Source organism: Thunnus thynnus, chromosome 13, assembly GCF_963924715.1.
Source record: "Thunnus thynnus chromosome 13, fThuThy2.1, whole genome shotgun sequence".
Classification (NCBI taxonomy): domain Eukaryota; kingdom Metazoa; phylum Chordata; class Actinopteri; order Scombriformes; family Scombridae; genus Thunnus; species Thunnus thynnus.
The window spans coordinates 30,259,787-30,273,923 of NC_089529.1; the positions used below are offsets into that span (position 1 = coordinate 30,259,787).

General features: G+C 36.8%; 1 protein-coding gene across 1 annotated transcript; it reads left to right on the forward strand.

Moving 5' to 3' along the window:
• Nucleotides 1–5,212: 5,212 nt before the first annotated feature.
• On the forward strand, nt 5,213–12,567 carry LOC137196154 (uncharacterized). Its single transcript, XM_067608978.1, has 6 exons — nt 5,213–5,329; nt 7,814–8,122; nt 9,041–9,069; nt 9,569–9,603; nt 10,478–10,571; nt 10,895–12,567. Exons 2-6 carry the CDS (start codon nt 7,816–7,818, stop codon nt 11,069–11,071), a joined length of 642 nt encoding a protein of 213 aa, XP_067465079.1. The 5' UTR covers nt 5,213–5,329; nt 7,814–7,815; the 3' UTR covers nt 11,072–12,567.
• The last annotated feature ends 1,570 nt before the right edge of the window (nt 12,568–14,137 follow it).

Genomic DNA, 14,137 nt, shown 5'->3' on the forward strand with positions numbered 1-14,137 from the left:
AAACCTAACCAGACCTTAAAGTTATAATATGTAACTATTCTGCATTAAACGCACAATATGTTATTTCAGCCGCTAGGGGTCTCAATCAAAACAATAACAAAAGACAGAGTGTGATGACGGTGTGAAGTAGCAAGGGATCATGGGAGTTGTTGTCTTCATTGTTAAATAACCAGCTTCACCGGGATAGGATTACTCCAGTGTTCATCATTCAGGATGTTTTTGCCCGCAGAGGTCTCCTCCTCTCCAGAACAAACGGACCCGGAGATTACAGGTAAAAACACTGAATAAAACTGTTTCACCTAAAAAATCAGTGTTTCTCCGACGATGACCACCGGACTTCCTGGAGGGGCTGTTAGCCGAGCTGCTGCTAACGTTTGTCCAGTTTATTTCTCTGATAACTTAAGATCCAGACGTCCAATGACTAAAATCCTTCTTCCGGCTAAAAGATATAGTTAAAAACCACCTAAATTTATCATGAAAATGTGTCTTAAAACTGAATAAAAGTCCATTTATAACAGTTTGTGTGGAACAACCACAACGCCGATGTATTATCTTGTATGTGTGTAAGTTACTCTTTGGTAGACGCCATTGTAGCGGACAAACACAGCGCCGCCGTATGCATCTGATGCCTGTTTACTCTTTGGTAGAGGAGGTATGACGTCATCGACAGGCGACCAAATGAAACGGTCCGTTACTTTGATTAAAAGTAACATTTGGGATAATGTAAGTACAACAACATATATAACATAGGTCTAGTTGTATTTAGACATTTTAATGTGGAATAATTACATATTATAGCTTTGAGATGTCTAAAAACAACTAGACCTATGTTATATATGTTGTTGAGTTGTGTACTTACATTATCCCAAATGTTACTAAATGGACTTTTATTCAGTTTTAAGCCACATTTTCATGATAAACTTTTTAGATCTCAGTTGTTTTTAATTATATCTTTTAATCAGATGAAGGATTTTCATCATCATATATCAAGTTATCAGAGAAATAAGCTGAGCGTTACGTTAGCAGCAGTTCGGCTAGCAGCCCTTCCTGGATGTCCTGCCGAACATCGCCAGAGACACATTGATTTTTTTTTTATGTGAAACTGCTTTATTCAATTATTTTACCGGTTTTAATCCCTGTGTACGTTTGTTCTGGAGAGGAGGAGACCTCTGTGGATAATTCGGCTCCTGGTAAAAACATCCTGAACGATGAACACTGAAGTAATCCTAACTCGAAGAAGCTGGTTGTTTAACAATGAAGACAACAACTCCCATGATCCCACGCTACCTCACAACATCATCACACTCCATCTTTTGTTATTGTTTTGATTGAGACACCTAGCGGCAGAAATTAACTACCGTAGTTTTAACCCATAGACTGTATAAAAACATGGACGTAGTTACCGTGACGTCACCCGTTGGTTTCTGAAGAGCGGCTTTGAAGCTCAAAGTGAGCCGCTCCGGCCGTCGCCATCTCGGCAGTGCGTGACGCTGCCTAACTCCCAGCCAATCAAAAATGGGCAAAGAGGCGGGCCGAATGGCTGAAACAAGCCACCTAGCAGCTGGCGGACCTGTCACTCAAAGCAGCCATGTCCTTCATTATGCAGAACTTTACGGCTTAATAAAATTTAAACGGATGAGTTATAAAAAAATTCCCCCCCGTACAGTTGTCATGAAAGGAGAAATTAGCTACAGAGACCAAAACCGTTGTTTGTACCAGGCTGTAAACATGTTTATTTCTGCTGTAAAGTTGGGCATTTTAACATGGGGGTCTATGGGGATTGACTCGCTTTTGGAGCCTCAAGTGGTCGTTCAAGGAACTGCAGTTTTTGGCTTCATTTTTCAGCGCCGGAGGTCGCCGCTTGGTTTAACCACAACATTGTTGCATCAGAAGGCTTTTTTTTAATTGTGTCCGATAGATTAGAAAACGCTCCTTCTGGAGTCACATGGTCAAACAACCTATTTGGTTGTTTCGTTTGGAGGACTTGTTGTAAATTCTTTTAAAACTTTGGACAGAACTAGGCTAGTGGTTTCCAGTCTTTATGCTAAGCTGAGCTAACAGTCTCCTGGCTGTAGCTCCATTCTTACGCACAGACATGAGAGTGCTATTGATCAACGCATCAAAGTAAAGTAAGAAAAAAAATGTCCCAAAAAACGTCATGATGTTGTAACTATTCCTTTAAATCTGGTAATACCATGTAGAATTTACAACAAGTCCTCCAAATGAAACAACCAAACAGGCTGTTTGACCATGTGACTCCAGAAGGAGCGTTTTCTAATCTATCGGCAGTAATCAGTAGGATCAGCATCATTTGTCTGTGATTTGCTGTAGCTTCATATTTAGTGGACAGATACAAAAGTGGTTTCAATCTTCTCATCTCACTTTTGGCAAGGAAGCAAATCAGTATATTTTCTAAAATGTCAATCTATTCCTTTAAAGATAATCATAAAGTCTAAGACTTGATAGTTTTACAAAATCACATTTGATCACATTCTTTCAGACTGAATGAATGACTGAATGTCAGACGTATACACTTAAAATATCGAAAGTAGTTGTTTTGTAGCATTTTGCAATGAAACTCCTCTTCAGAAGAAATGTATAAATTGTCTACAGTTTTATTATCTACAAATCCAATCAATCTGTGTTTTTCTTCTCCTCTCTCCTCAGACAAGCACTTTGTGGATGAACATAGGGTCGATCTGATCCAGAGAGTGACCAACATTGATTCCATTTTGGATGAGCTCTTGGATAATCACATCCAATCAGAAGCTTATGATAACATCAGGGCTAAGTCTACATCTCAGGAAAAGATGCGGGCGCTCTACAATGCCCTGAAAGCTGGTGAAGAAGTCAAAGATGTCTTCTACAAACTCCTTGAGAAATATGAGGGATGTCTGGTCAGAGACATCAAGAAGACCAAACATACTTGAACAAAAATGTTCTTTTATATCAGTGCTCTTTCTCTGTGGAGCTTTCCAGCAAAATTTCACAGTTTACAGTGGATGCTTAATGAGCCTCAACTTTGATACCATATATGCATTTTTACTATTCCAAGCCAAACTTCCAGAGGCCTTAAAAATCTCACCAGACATGTTTTTTTAAATCAACATGTTTTTTTTTTACAAATGACTTTATATAAATGAGCTACCATAAATGAAAACAGAGTGATCAGAATGTTTGTATGTAAAGTAGGTTTAAGCTTTCATTTATTCCAATTCATTCCATTCTGTTCAATTACAATACATTTATATTAGGGTGGTCCGTCAAAAATGTTTTTAAATTTATAATAAAATGTTCTGATTGCTGTGTGGCTCTCACATTTGAGTGAGTTGATTGTTCTGAATGTGTGACTTGTGTTCAGATACCAAACATTTAAAAACATTACAGGGGTTTTAATTCTTTAAGAAGGTGCTACTGTACCATTGTTTGACCTGCGTTTACACATTATGATTGGTTGTACATCTGAAAGTGTTTATGATCGACTGTAGGTCGGAGAGTGTACGGATGCCGTGAGTTGGTGCTGCTACCATTTAAATTTGCAAATTTTGATTGTGCGATTGTATTTATAGAGAAAGATCTAAACTTTGCCAAACTTCACATGTAATTATTTCATATCTGTTTGTGTAGAGAATGTAAGTTCACTATATATGTATATATATATATAAACTGGATGCTCTGAATGCTTGACCCCTACAGTGAGGGGGTCTGGGGGCTCTGTTATGCTGTGGGGGGCATTTTGCTGGCATGGTTTAGGTCCACTTGTCCCCTTAGAGGTGCTAATCAATACAAAGTTGTTGTGAGTGATCAGCTTTATCCTATGATGAAACATTTCCATCCTGATGGGAGTGGTCTCCTCCAGGATGACAATGCCCCAATTCACAGGACATGAGGGGTCACTGAATGGTTTGATGAGTATTAAATGATGTGAATCATTTGACAGACTGAAACAAACATGAACGTTTTGTTCTTTGGTTCATTTATTTCATGTTTTGAGTGACTAATGGCCTTTTGTAGGTCAAATTAGGTGTTGTGCTGTGAAAGGATGATTACACTTAATATTTTGATAATTTTAACGGAAAGAGACAATGAATTAGTGGAAGAAAATGTATCTTGTTGTATAAAAATCATTTACTTACAGAAGCCCTGAAAGGCAAGTGAGAAAAAAAATATTTCTGAAGATCCAATTTCTAAGTCTGATTTAAATTCTTTTCTCTTCTGTGTTTATGACTTAAGAACAAGTGAAAAAAAACGTTTTGAAGTTTTTTTTACTTTTGTGAAAATAGCAGGTGGATTTTTTTATTTATTTATTTTTTATTTACAGGATTTTTTTAAAGTGTTTGTTGTTGTAATACTCATTTCGGTCATAGGAGGGCATAACTGCGCCACTACCCCATGTTCTAAATAAGACTGAAAGCATTCATGTTTTCTTCCAGGTGAGTTTTAAGTTCTCCAAATGCTCTAAACACAAGGTACATATACTGTGTGTTAGCAAGTTATGTAACATTACTGTTATGTCTTTCTTTTGGCTAGAAAAAAAAAACACAAGCCGTCTGTACTTTGGAGCAATATTTATACTTGACTTTAGTTTTGAGTGTTTCCATTTTATGCAACTCTATACTTTTACTTCACTACATCGTAAAGGGAACTATTAGATTTTCCTCCACTACATTTATCTAACAGCTAAAATATTTTTTTCTGATTAAGATGTTATGATAGACAGATGAATAGAGTATGTTATTTATCCCAAAGGGAAATAAAATGTAGGTGAGAAACAAATGCAATTGAAGGTTAAATTATATAAATAAATAAATAGACCAACTCAAATATAATATATAATATAAAATACATAATAACACTCTAAAAGGGGTCATTTTGCATAACAAGTACTTTTAGTTTTGAAACTGTAGGTACATTTTATTGCTAACACTGCAGTATTTTTACAGTGTGTTCCTACATTTGATTACATATAAACTACAGTTATTACTGTGTTTGACAGGAAGGTGAAAGTACACACAGGGTTCAGACCGGGCTGAACCATTGTTCACTGGAAAAGGGGAGCTGTCTGTTCCAAACTGGATATTATGAGGATTAACAGTCAAAGTTAGAAAAGTAAAAGATTGATGGTGAAATATCTGTCCTCATATTAATATTTTAGCATTTAATGTAGATAAATAAGGTGGCAAGCAGGTTTTAAAACATTATTTAATTTGGTATCTGCCATTCAAATGTACAAAAAAAAAAACCCGCCACTGAGAGCAACTCTAAGTGTTAACACCTCATGAATGTGAAAGAAAGAAACAGTCCGGATGTGGTTGAAGAAAAGAACAAAGTGAGTATTAATATTTCTCACAACTTGTTCATTCCTTTTGAAAAATTAATATACTATTAGATAAGACACAGCTTCATGTTCTGGCTGTTTGTGTTCCTGTTTTAACACAATTGACATGATTACAGCTGTACAGGAACTTAAAGGTAAACAGGGTTCATTGTTTGTCTTGAGAGGATCGTTTGTCCCACAGATAACCGTCAGCCGTGTGTTTATCAGCATGTTTTACTATATTTAATTATGCCTGATAATATTCTCCTTTGAAGTCAAGTGCTGGGAGTTGGACTGTTGGATTATTACATCCTCAGGGACATGCAAAAATAGAATTATGTTTGGACAGAAGACACTCAGAAATATACTGTACATGTCATACAATAAACTACTGTTATCTGAACATAGATATAATAGTCAAGTTCAAGTTCTTTATTGTTACATCTTATTATGCATGAATAAGAGAGTAAAAATCTTAGGTAGTTCCCTTGAGTCAAATTATTAGCAAATTTAAAAGGTGTCTTTTATCACTGTTACGCTGATGACATTCAGCTGTATGTCTCTTTTAAACCTGTCTGACTGCTATCCAGGACAGGGTGGTTAGCAACTTTTTACCAACTGTACCAACTGATAAGACTGAGGTCCTTATCCAACCCAGTCGCTAGAAGAAAACGTTGGCATTAAACGTTTCTGCAAACCACAGAAACATTCAATATATACGTTTCAACATGTGAAATACGTATCATATCAACATTTCTAGAAACGTAGCATATTAACATTTCTACCTGTTTAATAATGATGTTTTATAGTGTGACAGCGCTTTGGTTAAGGTCTGGTTAGGGTTAGGGAAAGATCATGGTTTGGTTTAAAATAAAAATAAAAAATAAAATAAATACGACATCTCACTAAAAAAAGCTGTATTCTCGCCAGAAAAACGGCTGCAAATGTCCTGATGTCTCACTAAAAACACCCGCCTTTGTCGGTTGAAACGGGAAGTGGACATTGGTCTCGAGGTGGTCTCGAACCGTGTTCTGTTTAGAAATGTTGAGATGATACGTATTTTGGAAATGTTGATATATGTTTTGTTGAGGTTTTCATATGATACGTATTGTTGAAATGTTAATATGCTATGTATTTCACGTGTTGAAACGTTCAGCCTTACAGTCTAATCTTAAAAACCTGGGTGTTATATTTGATCAGGCTGCACTTGGATCAACATATTAGATCACTAACCCGTTCATGTTTCTTTCATCTAAGAAACATTACCAAACTCAGGTCTGTAGTATCAAAACCTGAACCAGAGATGATTATTCACACTTTTATATCATCTAGGCTGGACTATTGCAATTCCCTTTTCACCTGCCTCAGCAAGTCTACCCTGGACCGTCTATAAATGGTCCAGAATGCTACTGCAAGGCTGTTGACCAGGTCCAGCAGGACGACTCACATCACACCCATGTAATCTTCTTTACATTGGCTTCCCATCAAGTTTAGGATTCATTTTAAGGTTCTTGTTTTCACATACAGAGTCCTGCATGGTCAGGCACCTGTGTACATCACTGACCTGCTCCATCCTTACATCACCAGTAGGTCATTTAGGTCTTCTGACCAGGACTTACAGGTTGTCCCTCGCGCTCCAATAAAAACAAGAGGTGATCTTTGAAGTGGTGGCTCCAACACTGTGGAATTCTCCTCCTATAGACATATGATCTGTGGTCTCTGTTGACGCCTTTAAAAAACAGCTGAAGACTCATTTATTCAAACTGGCCTTTGTCTCACCTCACAGTGTCTAGTGTTTGTATTTTGTGTTTTTAAGGTCTGTTGTTGCTTATGTTTTATTGTTTGTTTCTTTTATCATATCTTATATTGCACTATTTTTATGGTCTTTTTAAAAAAAAAATAGTTTTACTCTTCTTCTTGAAGCACTTTGTGATCTGCTCTGTGAAAGGTGCTACATTAAATAATCTTTACTTACTTTGTCTTACTTACATTATCTAAAGCACTTTGATCTGCTTATTTATTATTTGAATTAATAGATACTTAATATATTAATGATGATTCCATCTCCAAAATCAGTGAAACAATGATACACATTCCCAGGAAGGACCTTATTTTGTTGTTAAATGGTTTTACAGCTTTATCAGTGAACTGGGACTTTAATCTAAATAAAATATCTACTGAAAAATATTACTTTGTATTTCAGTGTTGTCCAGCAGAAAGCAGCATAGACCTGCCAAAACTAAACAAAGCACTGTAAGCACATTAGTTTTCACGAGGAGACATTTCCTGCAGCAGTTTGCAGAAAAGCAACATTTGACCACAATGGCTGTAATGAGGGTTTAATAAATAAAAATAACAGTTCTGTGGATTACAAGTCTTGAAAAGCTTCACCTACATTTGGAATAAAAAGTATTTTGCAATATTGTAACATGTTTTTTGTGAGGGTGGTCTGGCTTATTTTTCTCACTTTTCTTTGTCACACTCTTTGTTTGTCAGAGATGTCAATAAATATTTCAGAGAGTAAATGGAAAACAGCCCTGACCTCCATCCTGGAGGAGCTGGATGAGTCAGAATACAAGAAGATGCTGTTGTGTTCCTGTCTTGACAAAATCCCTAAAGGTGTGAAGACTGGCAGGTCCAGAGAGGAGATGCCCCAAATAATCATCCAGTACTTAGGAGTAGATGAGTCCATCTCTGCAATCAATAAAGCAATGGAACAATTACCGAGGAACGACTCTGCGGTCCAGGACCTGCTGCGCCCCTTTGTAGACAAACCGAGGAACAAACATGAAGAAGAGAACAGAGGTGAGTTCACACAATTATTAGTGAATGAATGAATTAAATTTTTATTATTGTGTCATACATACAAGTATATGCCCAGCCCGCATGGGCTTACAAGACACCATGAATTCCAACAAGCCAAGACCAGAGTACAATGTATATATTGAAAAAGAAAATCTTTCACCTTCAAATGTAGAGACCATCATTAAATAGTACAGACATTCTAATTTACTATCAGTGGCTTACCATATATTACTGAAAAGTCTAAGTAAATACTAATTAAACAGTCTGTCTTGCCTTCTTTTCCAAGCTTTTGAGATAAAGTTAGCAAACTTAAATACATCAAAATTAAACAACCATGTTTAATTAGTTGTTTATGTGAAGCCTCCGCACTCCGAGTTTTCAGATCACAACACTGATTACCAGTTTCTCGGAGAATCGACTTCAAAATACTACTGCTTGTCCATAATTTACTGAATGGTTTAGGTCCAAGATACATATCAGATGTCTTGACCCAGTATGAACACTGCAGACCTCTCAGGTTGGCTGGTTTTCTAAGAGTTTGGCCAGTGTCATGTTGTCAGACCCCCAGTAAAGAGGTCAGTTTGTATAGGTTCTGGGGTGAGACACTCACACCATGTCTCTGGAATTCAAGAAAGGTTTGTCCTTAAAATAGGAAAACAAGTCTGTCTTTCTTTCTCCTGCAAATTAAAGAAAAGAAATGGGCTGTCCTCTATAATCTTTTAAATATATTGTCAAATTTAAACAAAATACAGTAAACAAATGGGGATAAACAGACAGAATGATGTCAAACAAAACCCAGTTTGTCATATAAAGTCTGCTGGTTAATGAAATGAAACAAAACAAACAAGAGCTCTGCTGCACTGAAGAAGGCATCAGTGTGGAAACTGACTGACTGACTGTTTGTTTCTTCTTTTAAAGATCAACCACAGAGCAGCCAACCTGACAAGGTAAGAGATTAAATTAAGGTTAATTATGAATTTTACACGTTGCACACAGTCTCACATACTGGCGTTATTTTATACACATTTATGCTATATTTATGATCAAATAAATAGTTTTAGTTTCAAAGTAGACACAAACATGAACGAGACAAAGACAAAAACATTTTATCCTAAGATAAATCTACACCAATGGCCACATCCATCACATGGAGATACTCAAGTAAACTACAAGTACCTAAAAATTGCACTTAAGTATAGTACTTGAGTAAATGTACTTAGTTACTTACCACCACTTCCCCCAACATGAACCTCAACACCAAGTCTGGACCCTCATAGCAACACACACACTCACACACACTGAAAGTCACACTGATGTTTGAAAGAAGCTGGTGGATTTCTATAAGCCACATGGTTTCTGAAACTGAAAGAAACAGAAGATAAAAGTGGGATGAAGCTTTATAAAAGGAGCTACTGACTCATGTTTCTCTCCACTTTGCTCCTGCAGGAGAAGAAGACCAGCAGTGTGACAGAAAGTTGCAGGTAAAGATTTCTCTCCTCAGTTTATTTATTTCATGTATTCATATTTCATTTCATTTCATGTGCTGCATGATGTTAGCACGTTAGCTCTGCATGCTCTCTGTGAGCTGTGGTTAATTATGGTTTAATGTTAATTAAGTCACACGATGAGCTGTTTTTACAATTACAACTTACAATTTCATTTACCAGAAGCTTTTATCCAAAGCAACGTACATCTGAGAGCTGATACAACACAAGCAGGGATCTAGTGTAGTTTGTTTTTTTATGTGAGAGCAGTTTACCCTTTAGAGAACTGAACAGTCCCTCCAGGATTTCCTTGTGTGTGTGTGTGTGTGTGATTATTGTGGCCAAAAAAATTTGATTTTGCAGTTGCTTTTCTCAAAAACAGCAATACTACTTGTGATGTTTTATGTGCTCTTTTTGTGCTAAAATTGCTGGAATTGGAGAGTCATAAAATGGATAAAAAGCATACTGCATATCACAGAAACAATTACATTTCAGTGCTAATGTTGAATGTATTTTCTGAAGATAAGGGCCATGGGCTCAAAGTTATATAAAAAAGTAAATACTGTACTTGAGTTCCATGTATAAGCCTTTATTAAATAAACTCTACTTCGTTAGAGTTTTGAGGTGCTTGTACTATACTTTAGTATATATATATAATATTATATATCACTGAAAGTATGGCCGTATAAGACCAACAATACAAATAAAGAATACAAATTAATTCTAACCTCCATCTCTGGGTGTTCTGATGCCCAAAACATACAAAGTTTTCAGCACTAAGAGAAAGATTTTTCCATTTCTTTGAAAAGTGAAGTCTGTCACCTGGCAAACACCTGACTCACTAAACCTTTTTTAACCGTTTTGTTGCTAGAATCGTAGGTAAAGACCACATCAGCACTGACCAGGAGCTGCGTATGGGGGATTTCCTCATCAGCAAAAATGGCAAATACAAAGCTGTTTTCCAGGTGGGGAAACAAATATTCTTATTTTGGTCAGTTAATTATTATATGGTTCAATTTTATGTTCATATGGACATGAAAGAGCTCCCTCTATAAATACACAACAGATATCATTTTAATATGAGAGATATATTCTTGTCATTCCATATATTGTGATTATTGCAGCACAAAATGACAAACCTCATATGCTGTTTTGAAATCAGTCCAGTATGGATTATTGAAACCAACTATTAGATTTAGATTTTCTAAGTGTCCTTCTGCTTCCGTCCAGAATTGTTACCATATTTTAGCTTCCCTGTCTATTGATGTCCAATTTGTTTCCCCCACAGGAAGACGGCAACTTTGTCATCCTTGCCGATGGTGATGAGCGTCCCATTTGGGCAACAGGAACAAATGGTTGGGACCCATTTCGACTCATTGTGCAGCAGGACAACAACGTGGTTATGTACACCAAAGAAAACAAGCCGGTTTGGGCCTCAGGCACCTGGACACATCGCCCTTGGTGACTGCGCCTGACTATGACAAATGATGGTTTACTGGTTCTTGACAAAGATGGAAAGACTATTTGGAGTGATGGAAAAAAGTGGGAATAATGATATTTTCAGACTGAAGTCATGATGTGGCAAGAAACATGTGCTTTGTGCTTAGATCCTAATAAAGGAATGTAATATAAAGCACTCAGTAATTTATGGTTATTATTATTTTGTCAAAGGTTTGATCACTCTGTGGAAGAGATATATTGATGATGATATTTATATTGATGGTGATGAATATTTGTATTTCCTGAAGAAAATGCTTGTGATTTCTGCATCTGCTCCTGCTGCAGGGACTGCCAATTGGTCCGTGGCTGGTGGCCCTGTCTATGGTGCTCATTAAAGGGCTTTCAGTCTAGTGGGAAGTGCTAAGTACTAGGTCTAGTTTTTCGAACTACTAGGGTTTCTGAATAATTGGCTGTCGGACCAATGGCATGGCAACGCTGCTGCTCGCCAGCCCAGCTTCTGAAAGAGTCCCAGCAAGAAGTGTTGGTGATTCATGTCTGAAGATACCACTCAAAGTCGGTGGTAATGGAATCATGTGTTTAAGAGATATGCTGGTGTTTTATTAATGGCCTCAAGGGGGAGGTATTGGTGCCATATGTCATGCACATGTTCATTGTGAAGTTGTGTACCAAGTTTCATCTTATTAAAGACAACAGAACTGTAGAAATATCATATTATATTGTTACTGTAGCACCCCCTGTTGGTGATTTTGCATCAAATGTTACACACTTGTGAAATGTGGCTGAATGTACAACATTGCCAAATTTAGTTGCAATCAAATTTTGCATTGAAGAGTTATGGCCCATTAAGTGCCTTTAAAATTTTGGTAACCAGTTACAGACAAACGGTGAACAATATCCAAAACAAACTCATAAATTTTGTTCAGGGTCATCTAAATATGGCATGTAGCAGATTTGGTGAAATGTGCCAAAAGAAGCAAAAAGTATGTTTAAAGTGTTGTTAAAAAATGTTAAAAGTATGCAAAAAAAAAAAAAAAAAAATCCAAAATGGCACACATATGATTTACAAGTCAAAATTGGAATGAGGTGTTTATTTGCAAATATGTGTGAATAGAAGCGATTCAAAAAACATACAGTAGAAGAAAAAGAATAATAACTAGAAATTGCATTTCCTGCAGAAAATGTGTGTGAATGCAGATAACTGAAATAAATCGCAAAGCATTAATGAAAATGCAGAAATCTGAAATGAATTTTGCTTGAAAATCCTGAAAGCTGAAATGTAAGACTGATAGAATTGGCAGCTGAACTGCATAACCTAAAGAAGCTGAGAGTTTAAATACAGAGCTAGATAAGCTAGAAGCTAAACTTTAATACTGTGAAAGCTGGAAGTTGACATGAAATGACTGAAAAGGCTGAAAGAGGTATTTGATGATGTGGGATGAGAACTGGTTGGTTCTTCCAGCTCTTGACATTAAATCAATTCATGCTTTATAATCTGCATTTTCATGGCTTAAAACCAACCCTGTCTGCAAAAGAGAGGTTTAAAACAACAAAATGCTGCCTTGAGTCTGTTTTTAACAAGATGGGAGTACTGCCAAGTACTCAGATACTTTAATTAAGTAAAAGAACCAACGCAGCAATTGAGTAAAAATACTCAATTACAAGTAAAAGTCCTGCATGAAAAATTCTACTACAGTAAAAGTATTATGAGCTTGATGTAGTTCAAGTATTGCAGTAAAACTTTCAACCTTAAAACTCAGGAGATAAAGACACAGGTGCAGAAACCTCCATAGATAGAGCTTTGGGTTAGGGTGATCTCTTTCAGCCAAGCAAACTGGGAGATCCACATCTGCAAATGTGAACTCTTTCGTTTATTTCAATAAAACTCTGAAAGACAACTTGCTCTCTATGAATTCATCTTTAAATTTCCACAATGAATCTGATGATGAGAATGGGATGTCAACATGTGAACCAGTGATGGCTCATCGCTGAGGCAAAAAACCTGCACGGCAGTGGTCAGGGGACCTTGACAAGCCCCAAACCTCCCCTCTAAGTGCATCTTAAGCAAAGTCCCATTGGGTGAGAAGGGGGCAACCAAGGTGTTGAGTTTGCTGGAAATCCGTTGAATTCACTCAGAGGAATTGTCTGGTAAGAGAAAAAAGTGTTCTGTGATATTAACATAATTGTGACAGCAAACAATGGATGTTGAAAAAGATCAGACAGAGTGGTAATCCTGGAAGACTGTTCAGAGTCAAATCTGTTCCACTTTTACATTTGAGAGCAGTGAAACATATTGAACACTGTGTTCTTTTGGCCTGATAATTTTGTGAAGCTGATACACACTCTTTGGGTGTTCTGAGTTAAATTATTATGATTCAAAAGGTATCATTCAAAATTGTTTTTGCTTTTTCACATTCAATGAACCTATTGTGGCTGTTGTACGTGACAGCAGACTATAGTGATATAGCGTGTTCTGAGATAGATAGAAGTGAGAAGTGTGTGTGTTTGGTGTGTGTGAGAGAGAGAAAAAGGAGAAGGAAATGGCAGGACAGATGGGGTCAGTTTGCATACTGCATTTCAAGTGAGGCAACTCAAAGTGCTTCTCATAAAACATTGAAAGGATTCAGCAAGTGTGAAAGAAACACATTACAAAAGGATGGTCTTAAAATGTTTGATCTTGACCTGCTCTACATGAGAGGTGTCATGAGATTGCTTTTGTTGTGATTTGGTGCTGTATGGATGGAGCTGACTTGATTTGACATTTAAATGATTAAAAATGAGGCTATCAGATAACCAGTCACTGTTTCTGTTTTTGTTCCCCATCAGATGGTGCACTGTTAAAGATTTTGTCAAAGGTTTTCCAATAAATTACTGTAAAAGTGTCTTGCTGTTGCTGGAATTAGCAGTTTGTTGCTGTTTTTATAAATATATCATAGAGCTGTAGTTTTCTACTTTTACAGTAAAATACTGCCACAAGATTGTGGTTCACTGCTGTTCACTTGTACCATTTCATCAGCCAAGGCTGGCAGTAGTATGCTGCATTCAGAGATGCCCCCCCCCCCCCCCCCCCAAA